The sequence below is a fragment of the Corapipo altera genome, unplaced genomic scaffold (assembly GCF_003945725.1).
Source record: "Corapipo altera isolate COAL_440 unplaced genomic scaffold, ASM394572v1 23, whole genome shotgun sequence".
Classification (NCBI taxonomy): domain Eukaryota; kingdom Metazoa; phylum Chordata; class Aves; order Passeriformes; family Pipridae; genus Corapipo; species Corapipo altera.
The window spans coordinates 10,998,902-11,013,241 of record NW_020884878.1 but is presented as its reverse complement, the minus strand read 5'-3'; the positions used below and the strand labels follow the sequence as shown (position 1 = coordinate 11,013,241).

The 14,340-nt window shown below is 40.4% G+C and overlaps 1 protein-coding gene across 3 annotated transcripts in view; it reads right to left on the bottom strand.

Annotated features, from left to right (window-relative positions):
* The window catches only part of ITPK1 (inositol-tetrakisphosphate 1-kinase), a 141,681-nt gene that overhangs the window by 99,830 nt on the left and 27,511 nt on the right, over positions 1 to 14,340 (bottom strand). For 2 of the 3 annotated variants that reach the window (XM_027637594.1, XM_027637596.1), the window contains one exon: positions 10,060 to 10,084. The exons of the other annotated variant lie outside the window; for it this stretch is intronic. In XM_027637594.1, the coding sequence (XP_027493395.1) occupies positions 10,060 to 10,084 (25 nt within the window). The remainder of the gene's footprint in view (positions 1 to 10,059; positions 10,085 to 14,340) is intronic. 3 annotated transcript variants of the gene reach the window in all.

The following is a 14,340-nucleotide window of genomic DNA, read 5'->3' as shown; positions in this document are numbered from 1 at the left end:
CACCAGCAACTCTAACCTGCCCTTTTTGGCTGAGGTGGAAAAAACTATCAGGAGCAGGGACCAGTGGAAGGATCTGTCACCAGCAGGGAACAAGCCATCTCTACCTCCTTTTTAGTCACTTAGTTCACTGATCCCCAGCCATTCAGACTTTGCATGGTCTGTAAGTCATCACAGCAGGCTCATGAACATGTAATCTGCTTTGAGTTTCAAACTGCTTTGTACTTAAAATGAAAAAGTTCTGTATCCCCCTTTATAGCTGCCAGGTTTTTTTCAGCCACTTAAGGATGTTATCATAAAGGAAAGGGTGTTACAAAATAAGCTCATCTAGGTCACAGTAAAGAACATTTTCCAAGCTAATCTGAAGTACAAATGACCCCTCTGCAATCAACATAAATTCTCTACAGAATGCAGTTAGCTTGTTCTCTAATCTTTGCCATCAGTAAGTCAATGAACAATTTTAACACTAACTATGCTGAGGTTACAGGACAGTGGATTTGTGCAACGAAGCTTCTTGTATGAGAAAACAATTTCAGATGCACTTAGACCTTTGAATAAAGGAAGCTCTTGGCTTCAATCAGCAATTTATGACAAAAGCAAAGCTAAAATGCTTCTCAGATTGCAAAGTCAGACAAAAATTCCTCTACAAGAGTTGTTTTCCTTACATTTCAGTCTCTTACAGTATTAGCTCAGTCCCAATGGCATCTTTTCCATTCCCTCTTGGGATGACCCTGTCAAAACACTGTAAATAACTTCTTTGGACTTTGGCAAGGTACCAGGAAGAGGAATACTTTTTTTAAAAAAAAGGCCTTCACCAACTACTGAATGCCCACCTTACAACATGCACTCAAATGAGGACACTATGTATAAGTTAACGTGTGTAACAACTTTAAATTAGACACAAACTTATTGAGGGAAGCACATCAACTCAGAAACTAAATGAGGCAACTGTAATTTACTGAAGCAACCTTAGAATGAAAAAAATGATCAGTGAACCTGTCAAGTCAGACAATGAACTATCATGGATCCTTAAATAACAACCAAAACCAGTGTAAGGTAAGTCCACTGCTTAGCAATGACAGAAGCAGTCTATAGTTTGTATATAGGGGTAGTTTCTGCTCTCACACTCATAACCTCTGTTGTGCCAGTTTTCAAAGGTGCAGCGCCCCAAGTTCAGGGTTTTTTTATTGTGAGAGAAATGTGAGATACTTTACTGACTGATTCACTGACAGCACTGCCTCAGGATCCTACAGGTTAGCAAGCAAACTTTTACCAAAAGCACAGAGGACTCATTCTCTAGACAGGCTTTTATTCACCTATAATATGAGTAACAATTAATTCTTTTGACTCCTTCACGAAAATAACCTTAACATAAGAAAAGAACCATTAAAGTAAAATGTACTACAGCATCACCATTTCAGTGATCAATTTGTATACTGAAGGCAGGATTGAGTTTGCTTTGTTTTTAAAGCACAGTTGAGTCACAGAAAGCACAGCTGGATACAGAGCCTCCTAGGAACTAAATCACCGTGCTCTACAGGCAGGTGAGCAGGAGGGGAAGCAGCAGAGCACAAGATATGACTACCATGAACAAAATTGCTTCACAGAACTGCAGAGACAAAGCTCACAGCTTTCATGGTTCCTCAGGTTTTGGGATTTAAACAGATTAATTACTATGTCAGTACCACACTGTTTTTAAATATACTAACAGTTTCTTCCCTGGTATGAATCTGAGGAACACAGACATTCACAGGAACCTGCCAGAGGAGGCTTCTCTCCAGGCTCCCCCCAGTTTATGGAAAGAAAATTAATTGTTACTCTCAATCTTCTTCTCTTTGACAAGAGCTTTCCAAAAGGAGGGACTCTATTCCACCACTTGCTGAGGGGTTGCTTAGGGCAGATCACGCCCTTAGGTATCCAGTGACTACTTCATTTATTAACCGTGGCTGGTTCACCTGGCATAGCCAGCAGAAAACCACATTAATCTCATCCAGAAAGTTCAGCAGCAGTCTCCTTCATGACAAGTCATATGAGGGAAGAGGGATGAAAAAATAAAAATAATTTTAAAAAATAACATACCATAGCTCTCAAATTTTCAGTAAATGTGACCTTATGTTATAGAAACACACATTTTTTGATAAACCAGTTCACCTCATTTTGGAGAAACTATGTTCATAATCATCTAATTTTCTCCTGGTGCTCTCCTGTCCTCCTCAGACTGAAATCCTAGATTGAACAATTTCCACCCTACACTACTAATTGCACTGCTTTTGGTACCAGTGCAAAATCACCTCTAGCAGCAAATATTATCAAAAAATAGACAGTGATTAAAAATAAACTGTCAAAAAGTCCACAAGTGTTTTCCATCAGAAGTCAGTACAAGAGATATTGTAAAATAACAACCAAAGGCATAAAAAACATCTACAGCTTCTGCAGAAACCCCTTCTGTCTGATCTGTCTATGTTTGGACATACAGCAAAGAGGTCTACACTGTTGCAAAAAGAGAAATTAAAAGAAAAATCAGGTGTATTGCTTTCACTAGAAATGCAGAGTTAAAGTGAATAATAAATATTCATTCTAGCAAAAGGCATCATTCTTGAAATACAGTCCCCCCCTGGAGAGAGGAAAAAAAAGGGGTTGGGGTGGGGGGAAAAAACTTCAGTTGTTCTAATTAAGTTGAAGCCACCCTTCAGTCTTCTGCTATATTTCCATGAAGGCAATCAGGCTCAGAAAAACATTTCCAGCTTGCACTGTGTTTGATTGTGCCCTGTTTTACACAGAGGTAGCTGAAGTACATGTGCTAAAAGTTTCTCTGACTTAAGGCTAAAGAACCTTTATATAGAAAAACCTAAGAAACTTTAGGGCCTAATGTCTCTAAGTACCAGGTTTTATTGGAACCATTCAATCTTGCAACATAAATATGTTTATCTCCTTTAATTGTGAAGTGCAAACAAGCATGCAATATCTCCAGATACAATTATCTCAGGTCACAGATCAAAGGAGTAAGTAACTCTTGCAGAAGCTGGAGAAAGGAAGACTCAACATATACTGAAAAAAATTCTTCAAGCTCCACTGATGTTTTGCAGAGTCCTCTGGAAGTTCAGACCCACCAGGACCCTCACCGAGGAAGGTAGGCATACAATTAGCACCTTTACTGTTCTGATGATATTCTCTATATAAAGCTCCCATTTGAAGCAACCAAATCTGAGCTATGGTGGATACATGAGTCATTGCTCCCAATAAAACATCTCTGTGGAACAAAACCACAGGACTGAAGACAAGGTTACAACTGTTGTCACAGGAATGAGCTTGCAGCTCTGCCTGAGTAGACAACTGCATTACTGCACCCCCAGAACAGACAAAGGATGGGGCATTCATCTGGGAGAGGACTAGGGTCAGAGGTACAGTCACCCTTGTCATGGTATCATATTAATTCCCTATCTTTTGTACTCTTAAGAAAAAATTTCAGAAAAGGTCAAAAGAGCTACATGCATATTTGTACTTCAACACTGACTTTGCAGTTTCAGCAAAACTGCAAATGAGATAGACTGGTTTTAAAATAAGGTATTTCCTGAGTCACGTCTCCAAACACATTCCATGTGCCCTGGTTTTATACCATATCACAACACCTGCAATCAGTGAGACAAATAATCCTATTGTTTAATGCAGATCCAAATTAAAGCCAGGTCTTTGCTGGCCCATAGGCACCACTGCAATAACCATGATTCATAAAAGCAATGTCTAATTGTCATATTGTGCAAAGACTGGGACTGTATGCTCCAAAGAGGTAAATACAGAGTTTTACATCCCAGTGTCTCTGTGAGGGTCTTATTTTTATCCATACTGTTTCTTGAAGAGGGATTTATGAAGCTTTGCAGTTCACAGAAGTATCTGGGAAGACATATGCTGATGACAGAAAGAGTATCATACACAGCAATCTTAAAAAATTAACAGCCCTGTTTTCCTCCACACACTAATCTTGCTCTAAGTCTCTCCCCTCAGAGAGCTCAAAGCAACTTAAATGGCATTCCATTACCTAGAATATTACCTACATTAGGAAACAGAGGTAGAATTGAATTTCTAAGGATCTTGCCCAAAGTACCTGCATTAAGTGACAAAGCAAGGCAACTCCACACTGCAATTTCAGTCTCATTACAGCCACCAAAATTTTTGGCAGAGATCCCACAGGGACTGGATTTTCACCCAGGACTTCCCAACTCCCAGCCTTCAGCACTGTTAGGAATCACTGCCTCATCACTACATACCAAGGAATCAAAGGGGCTGGGCAGAGCTGGCTCCATGGGCCAAAGCAGTACAAGCTCAAACCTGACAGCCATTCATCACATGTTAGTTACAGATTTCTAAATCTTAGTAATGTTTTCACTCACCCAGGCAACTTCTGCAACTGACTGCAGAGCCCACACCTCTCCTAGGTCACTGGGATTCACCATCAAAAGAAAGCAGACAAAGCAGAGACTCTCTCTGAGACACAAAAATTTCTTCATGGTTCTCTCATTCACTCACCAAGAGCAAAAATTAACCTAAATGCATTTTGATTCATCTTACTCTAATTTTTAAAGAATAAGTGTTTATTTATTTAATCTGCTTAATCCACATGGTAGAAACGTTATGTAGTTTTGTCTTCCTTCCTTGCCCCAACAGATGTGTATTTATTCTTCTTCCCCACTGGACCTGAAAGGCCCATGCTGTACCTTACTGACCAGCCTGTTGATGCAATATAAAGCAAAATCATGCCAAAATCATCCCTCCCTGCACTAGAACCTATGCTTCCTTCATTCCTGCTGGGCAGTGCTGCTTCTCAGCTACGAAGAAGGTCTCACACAGAGGGATCTCTCCTACTCAGAAGGACCAGAGGAAGGATTCTGCCTGAGATTTTTTCTTCCACAGTCCTGCTATTTCTGGGTTTGAAGCTGAGATTAATGGACTTTTTTGAAAGACCCCACTTTGTGTGCTTAGAACACTCTGGTGTAGTACTGACATTGAGAAGTATCAGGATCTTTCCAGGATTTTAACCAGTGGCCCCTCACCTTCAGGCACATGCAGAGTACCTAACACAATCCTGACTGGGGAGGGTTGGAGGGCTTCTACAGCATCATTTCCAAAAATGCACTGAAGGCAAAGCAGGCTGCCACTCTCAGGAGAATATGCACTTTACTGAGGGCCTGGCATGCACGTAAAAACAAATTTTCTTCTCCCAGTACTAGAGAGCCAACTCTCCAACATCTCAACAACTCTGCTTGCTTTGGAAGCTTTCCAGTCACATCTTTCTGTATATGCTATCAGATATATATTTTATAAGCTCCTTTTCTCGGTTAGAAGACTGTTTCAAGCTTATTCCATTAATACTTCATGTGAAAATAAACCACTCCTCATTTCAAGAAAACAACTGTTCCCTGGCAACAAATAGTGGAAATCATTGTCATTAGTATTTTACTTTGATTGAAGAATTAAAAAGTGCTGAGGGGACACTGAATTCTCTTTTGCAGGCTTCAAGAAAACCTGTGGCTCAAAATAGAGTTTTCTTCTCCAAAGAAAAAGATTACAAGTATCTCAATTCCCAGAGAGTTGGGGGGAAAGGAAAAACAAAACAGCAGTCGAGACCATTTTAACTACTACAATCAGCTGGTTCCACATTGGAAAACATGTTATCCTCCATATCCCACTGCTATTAAGAAGTGTGCAGCTTGAAATACAATGACTAATACCACTCTTATAGCCACTGACTAGAACATCTTTCTACGATAAAAGAGCATTAGTGTTCATTTGAACCAAAAATATCTACCAAAAATAGGAAATCTTCACTATTTTAGAATTAAAAAATGTGAGCAAGAGCTCTAGGAAAGCTTGGGTGTGGAAGTGCTTGAAACAGTTTTGAAGTCCCGAGACATACGAAAGCTCCAAGCTTTGTCACACAAAGACTAAACTGGCAATTTGTCAGAAGCCAAAGGGCTGAAGCTAATTATTCTGGGTTTGCATAGCTTGTGAAACAAAAATAAATGCATGTCCCCACCAGAGGAACTTATGATGATTTCCACTTCACTGCACGTGTTTTCAATCTTACATTCTTCAAACTAAGCCAAACAGATTTTTCCTGAAAAACAAGGTAGATGGAGATGTTCCCTCTCTCTCTTGCCAGCTTACAAAGTCATAAGAAACTGGATACTTTACTGGCTAAAGAAAAACTGACAATTTTCAATCCTAAATTTGGCCCTCCACTAACTTGGTGGATGGCAGGGGGGAGGGGGAGGAATTGAACAAGATGAGAAACAGCTTTACCATTTAGACACTATACAAAACACTTCATTGCTAGATTTCATTATAGAAAATAGCTTTTTTTTTTTTTAATAGTAAATGCCTCATCAGGAATCCACTGCATGACTTCATAGGCAGCCTTTCCCTTGAAACGGTGATGAAAGAATTCATTAAGAAATGCTTAAATTTAAGCATTTTCTGGCAAGTTCCCCCAATGCCAGTGCAATGGGTGCTCTGCCTCAGCCTTACCAGCTGCTGCCTGCCTAGCAACTGCCTGCAGGCCGTGGCAGATGGGCTTCGGTCATGTTTGCCACCTGTTTAGAGCATCTCTACCCTTTCTCTGGCCACCAGTTCAAGCCACTCCAGCTGAGAAGGCAGCTGTGAAGGTTAGGAAGAGCTGGCAAGAAAGGAGAAGGTAACTGCCACAGGAACTGCAAGAGCATTACATTCAGAATACTTTAAATGCAGCCTAAAGATTAAATGCAGATGAACCGGTGCTGTCTTTCACTGGAAGAGAGCCAGCAACATCAGGCTTGCTGACCACCTTCATCTGCTCTTCCCTTCCCTTCATGCCCACACAACAGCAGGAGCTCGTGGCCCCACACCCCTTCTGAGACAACTGGAGTTGGAATTCCTGCTGCACAGGTTTGCAGCACAGCTCCCAACAGCACTGAGGTTGGTACAGCAACAGGCTCCCCAGAGGAAACGGGACATATCCTTCAGTCTTCCCTCTTGTAAAACTGGAACAAGAGTGCTTCCTTAACCTAATGGGGTACAAACAAGTAAGCACCCTAATTTAAAAAGCACTTTGATGCTGGGGTAATGATTGCTTAAAAAATTAAGCAAATGACATGTCACAAGGTAGGAGATACAGCAGAGTTCTGTTAAGAGACTATTTTAAAGCCAGTAAGCTGCTTTTCGGCAGTTTGTTTTTTTTATAATATATCATTGGTTTGCAGCTGTCCCACTGCCTTGGATTTAAGCCGCAGCAAGCAAATCTAGATCCAAAACATTGCCAGATCTTAAAGATGCTGCTACTCAGCAGTTCTGCCATGGTCACTGGAAAAACAGAAATGAGTTAATCCTGCTCAGGCTCACAAATGTTTGGGTGCAGGCTCAGACTCATACTGTCTTTGGAAAGCTCATAACCTTGAAAGCTTTTTATTTAATTAATCTACTGTACTATCTTTTAAGCTAGCTAGCTTGATGGATGTTACTCAGTTGTACCATATAATGTTGCACATTTCAGCTCCTGTACCTTGCATTCACAGTGAATTCTTATTATGTCAGAATTTAATCAGTATTTCTAAAAAAATTCCAATTACTTATCACCACACAACCTGAGAAGTTTTTTGTTTGTTTTCAGTGTGATGCTTTAATAATGTCTTACTGCTGGATAAAGGAGCATGCCTGCTTAGCATCCCACTGCCAGTCCTAGTCTTCCATTATTTCTCTTTGGACGATGTGCATGTTTCCCCATTCAATAAAAACAGAAAGCTGGAACCACTCTTTCTGCTGAAAGTGGAAGTCTGAGAGAAGACAAAACACAAAACTTGAACATAAGTCACAGAATGTTAATTGGTGTCTAGCAGCAGCTTGCTGATGATCTGTACACCACAATTGGCTTTAAGAAAGCAAAATAAAAGAATGAAATCTGTCTAGGCAGAGGACTATCCTAAATTCTCACTGCAGGAAGGAAACAGAAGTCACACAGATGCTTACTTCAAGACTTCCCCTTCGTAGTAGAAAATCCTTTCCTGCTCCTTTGGAAAAGAATAATCTGATGTTTGTTCACAGAAGTCAGCACATACCAGTCCATTGTGCTTTGCTCTCTAAACGCCAGTAACTAAACCTTACTTTCCAATTCACTAACTATTACTGGAAAGTAAGTCTACATTCAGAAAAATTCTGAATTTATGTAAAGAAGAAATTAGGTGAACATCCTGTGTATTCTTATGTTTTGAGTTACTTGCCCATTGTCAGGTCCAAGAGCTGGTTTCTCTCTAATAGGATACGTTCTTTAAAAGAGGAGAAGAGGAAACAAATCAAATAAATGCTGCTGCTTGACACAGGAAGAAATATTCCCTCTGTCAAATAAACTTTGTCCACCAGATGGACACCAAGACAATCCTCCACCGAGAAGCAGGGCTAGTGGGATGGACAGGTGAGGTGACTCAAGCAAAGGTTTCTAATAATAAAGGATGGGAAAACAGCCCACTTTTGATACATTCCCTCCTCGTTAAAGTGCATGCATCAAGACATATGAAGCAACACACAGGTGATAGGCAAGGAGTGATCACACACACACATCCATCCATCCATCCCTCCTGTTCTGGTAGAGCAGAAGGCATCAGTGTTTGAGGTATGCCTTTGGGGCACAAATACCCAGTACAGGTTAGTCTGACATTTCAACCATGCTGTGACATTTGAGATCATAAATCATTTTTACAGGTACAAAGTCCGGTCTAGTTCTGTCCAAATGTTTCCCAAAATGCTCTTCCTATAAAGAAATACTTTCCAATAATTTTGTATCTATCTGATGACTGGCCATTAAGCTACAGAAGCATAAGACAACTAAGAGGCAACTTGTGGAATTCTTTTAATCCACAAGGTAAAATGGAATTTGCCCTCTGCTCAACTAACTGGTGCATCATTGAATTCATCTCATACAAGCCCCTTGCTACTTAAATGTACAGTGCAAGTGCAAGGCACATATAACAAATGCAGGCATTGGACTGTAATACCCTTCGGTATCATTGAAATAACAATGTCCCCTAGACAGTGATACAAATATAGGCTAGCTTCTTGTCCTTTTAATACCATGCAGTTCTCAGACAACCACTCACACCCAAAAGACAGACCCTGCATTTTAACTAGCAATGAGAATTTTCTAAAGCCTTTTCTGACAAAATAACATGGCCTGATTTTTCAATTTATTTTTTGTTAAGTGCTTTTCTCCTGCTCCCTGCTGGTGTTGAGAAGCACCTTTCACATGGATTTAAGAGCAACCTCAATTATCAGTGGCTGACACACCATTTTCCTCGTTTCTCCTCTGTCCTCTCTATTGAGGCGGTTTCATCTCTCTTACTGAGGGACTCACTGACCACCTTATGGTTCAAAACGAGCATTAGGTAAGTACCAGCAAGAGTGAAACCTATGAGATACAGCTCCTCTAAGCACAAAGAATAAGCCAGAAGGAAAGAGCATGCTCCCCCTTCATCTTCTAGGGCTACAGTGTGACAGCAGACAGGGTAACATAATTCCTTTCCCAAGCTGACACCATCCTTTAAGTAACATCTTGCGTGAAATATGACCATTCAGACCTGGGAAAGAACAAAGGTAGCCAACACCTGAACTTATCTGTAGATGGGCTACAACTTAAAGGCACTTTAGTATCATTTCACTGCTCACTGGGTTACAAGAACATTCCTTCTGCCATACTTTTTTTTTTCAAAGGGCAGCTCCTGTTTCTGTTAAGCCTGACTGCCTGTGAAAGCAATTTACAGAGTAATATCACCTAGTCAACTATCCCATCTTATTAACTGACAGACACAAGAAAAGCCCAACTGCATTCCCACTTTCACCAGGGCACCTCTTAAACTAGATGGCACGTGGGCTCAACACATGCTTCACAAAAAGGGGATCCCATTTTCCCAAAACCAGTATCTGTTACAGAGAATTCAATGGAAAAGAAAGAAAAAATCATTAAGCTGAGGTCATATTGACATCTAAATGACAGCATTTAAAATCAGTAAACCTTCCTTACAAGACAATAGAGTTTTTACTCACCTGTACTACTTCTACTCCTCTTTTCCTGAAAAAAAAGAAAAAAAAACAACAAGTAAATGTTAATGTTGGAAACTTGAGGAAAAAGTAAAAACAGAAACTAATGAAAAAGGGTTGCTTCATACTAGAATGCAAACAATAAAAATCTGCACTAGTAAATAACCTGATTCAAATTCAGGAAAGCACTTGTTCAGTTTCATTCCTTGTCTAGGAAGCACTTCGGCAGCTTCTGAATCCTGGACTCAGAAGTGACCCAAGATGCATACTAAGCAGCTGGGACTGATAGGGCTGCTAGGTGAGCACAGGTAGGAAATGGCTGATACCAGGGAGGGAGCATCTCAATTTTAATTAGCTCTAGCTTGCTTTTCATTTCTCATGTGCACGCAGAGTGTGCAAATGGCACCAAAGCACATTCCACATCTTTTATTTTAATCCAAAGATACATGTATAAATGTCAGGGAGAATGAACACAGCACCTTGCAGCCATTTATCCTCTTATTTACAGCCTTGTTCTACCCCCATCATCTTGATACACAGGATGCTTCCCTGGATTTCAGTTCAAAGACTTGCAGTCAGTCTGACTCCTGCAGGAGAAGCGTCCAAATACTTGGGGTTTGCCAGAAAGGTCCAAGCCTCTGGCCATATGGAGAATAGCTCCAGTGATTCTGAACTGCCAGGGATAAGAGACTGGAGAAGCCTATTAATTATACACCAAAATGTTTAGAACTGCAATGGGTAGAGCCAATTTAGGCAGATCTGTAGAGACAGCTGTCTACTCTGCAGGTATGAGAACTGAGGTTCAGGTACATGCAGGCAGTCAATGTTCAGTCACAATCTTGACAAGTTATCAAGCAAAATAAACCATTTCTGGACTAGTCTTAAGAGCAGAACTGAATCCCTGGCACAATGCCTAGCCATCCCTGCTCCATGCCCTCCTCCCAATATATGCAGGCTATTTAATTACGTTAGAACCTTCTCCTCACTTTGAAGACAGAAAATTTAACTTAAAAATCAAAAGCCTCATCAAGTACAAGACAGGAATCTTTCTTCCTTGTTCCCATTAGCCCTGTATGTGAAAATCAAAGACCCTTTTTGGGGAGGTCAGAGAACAGCACCGCCTAACTCTGCTCTCAATGCTTTTCTATCTAAGAGCGTCTGTGTTGTTGTCCATAGTCACAAATGCTGCACACTGCTGAATACACAATGGCTCCCCCAGTTTTCCTCCCAGTACAGTAGTTCTTTCTTCTGGGAGGCCATTACAAAGATGCCCAAAGGGACAGGCAATCAATCAGCATCTATGACACAAATTGCTCCCTTTTCCACTTTACCAGTCTGGAGTTTCTCTGGCCTAGAAGCACCATTCAGTACATAAGCACAGGAGAGAGCTTGTTGTTGCTCAGCAAGGAAATTAAAAAGAAAATGAAACCAAGCACCTCCTGCAAAGAATTTCAAAGCCCTCTTGTAGATAACAGTAGCTGTTAAGTGGTGGGTGATTAATATATTGCCATTACAGTGTGGGAAGCATTGCTGTAGATCATCACCTGAGGCTGGCCAGATGTGTTCCAACTGTGAGGTAAGAAGAAAATATGAATTTTGTAAAGAAAGAGTTAATAGCCAAATTGTTGAAACCATTATTTTCACAGAGCTAATGAGAAAAATAAGAAAAATTAGGTGGGGAATGCTGTTTTATAAATTAGGGCTGCAGCCTACTCAGAAGCATTCCAAGTATTGTAAGCTAAAACTTAAAATAACCAAATCAGCTCCATTTTTGCTGTGTCTGCCCTGGAGTAAACAGAACTCAGAACTGCCATTGAAATACACTACACTTCAGACAGGTCTGCTCCAGAGTCCCTGGAAGAATAGTGACAAATGGCAAAAGCTGCATTTCTTGTCATGGCTGCATACACACTGAATAAGCTTTATTCTACTTCGAAGAAAAAAAAATGCAAGTTGGGTGCCAAACCCACTTGAGAAAGAGTCAGTCCAAAGGTTTTCTGTAATCCCCCCAAAATGGACTTTGTAAATTTTCTGGGACTGACTGAAACCAATTGTACTGCCCCAGCAGAAGGGAAGAAGCCAGACCAGCCAACAGGCAGAAAGAAGGGGTGCCTGCTCTTAGGTACGATGTCACACATGTTTGAAAAGGTACAGGAAGGAGGAAGCAATTTCCAAGGCTGGCTTGGTCTTCCCCTTTTTCAGAGGGGGGCAGGATGTCCTTCTGGTTACCTGAAATACGATACTTTTTCTATTTAAACTCAGGGGACCAGAAACCATAGAAGCATGCATATTTTGAGGATTAGTTAATTTGGGAAAAAATCCTCTACCAAAATAGCTTTATTTGAGAATAAGTTATTTTAAAAACAAGAAGTATCCAAACAACCAGGATGCCAACACACCTCAGTTCTGGCATTAGTAGATTCTTTTCACCTTAAAGACTTCCTAAGCCAGCAACTCCAGGCTTTTCAGCCAGGCAGGTCACAGCTGCAGGCTCAGGGCAGCAAGACATCTCTTATGCAACCAAGCATGCAATACCATCTAACCACACTAACTGCCTTACGTCACCTGTGAAAGGGCTTAGGGTCAGGCACAGAAAGAAAGTCGATCCTATGCACAAGAAACTCTAGGACCTTCAAAAAAAAAAAAAACTAAACAGAGAGAACGAAGCAGACTGTGGGCCACAAGCAATTCCCCGACAAGGGGCTGCCTGTGCAAGACACTCAGTGGAGACAAGACATTTGCTAAATGAACTGCTCTGGGAGCCTGACAGAGCCATGGACCAGCCACCACTTCTTCCTATTGTGCTTAAAAAGCCAGTAAGAAAAATACATCTACAGCCCTGGTGTATGTTCTTCTGGGTTGTTTCTTTAGCAGAGGACAGGCAGGGCATGATGGACAGGACAGGATGGGATGACTACTTCATTTGGTGTACTGACCACTACTCTTGTGTCCCTCGTGGTGTTGTCCATGACCCTTCTTTCTTCCCATGTAGTTTGAAACTGAGCTACTGCCTAGCAGGGGAAGGGCTCCCATTCCCAGCTGGCCTGGTTGCCTCCTGACTTTGGCAATGGCTATAGAAAAGGCAATAGACTATACAAACCTCACAGCAAGTCTTTCTTTCTGAGGAGAAAAGGAAGATAGTTATTAGCTGTATTTCCCTTCTCCCTCCAAAGAGGCAACAGAACTGTGTCAAAGAGAGACTGTGTCTGCACACTTCCATTGAACAGGTACTTGAAAAACTGTCAGTTCTAAATTATATTCCCAAAGGTAACTAGCTTTAAAATACATTTTGTTCCAAAAATCATCTAGACAGGGATCTTGTACTCCAATCATCAGCCTAAGAAAAAAAACCATATTAGCAAATTTTAAAAAACCTCTGAGATAAAAAAGAAGGAAGGAAAAAAGTGAATGTGATAAAACTAAACTCCTAACTTCCAGCAAAGCTTCAATATCTTCAAGTGGCACTGTATGCCCAAAGCTATGGAAATCTATACAGGACCAGGACACATTACAGACTGGCATTGCATGTTCCCTTCCTTCAGCACACAGCTCTGCTGAATCACACACTGTAACACTGACAGGAAATCCAGAAACAAGTAACTGCTGCATTAGCCTGAGATACTGAATAAAAACCAGAAGCTTGTTATGACTTATTAGTTCTATACTTGAAACCAGTGAACAACTCTACTGGATAATGCAAGACTCACTGTATACAATAGCAATAACAATAATTATCATGCAAGTTGACTTCATGTTTAAGTTGGAATGATATATGGATTTAGAAAAGAATTCAATATCAAGTTACTAAAAGTACATTAATCGGTGTCTTGAAATCGATGTTTTACCACAGCCTCAAACTATGTAGAATAGCTGGTTTTTGGACTTGGGGATGGGGTTTTTTTAACATCCAAAGTAAACAGTTTGGACTAGTTCCCCACAGCATCTAGGACCTGAACATTATGATGAATGACAGTTAAAAGAGAAAATGACTATCAGGTTGTGTATCATAGTCATGGTTAAATTAAGCAACTTTAAGCAACTTATTTTTGCTGTCTGGTCTGAGTGACAGACTGAAAAATGCCAAATGGAATTTACAATTTCAAAAGTAAAAGGCACTCTTTCTATCCATTTCAATAGTCTAAGAAGTTATTAGTGCATGCAGTGAAGTTCCTTTTCTCAGACATGAGAATATTTCACTTCAAAAATTTCCCATATAAAGAAGGGGCTAATAATAATAGTAATAATAATAATATTAATGTATTGCTTTGATATAAAAAAAATAAAAGT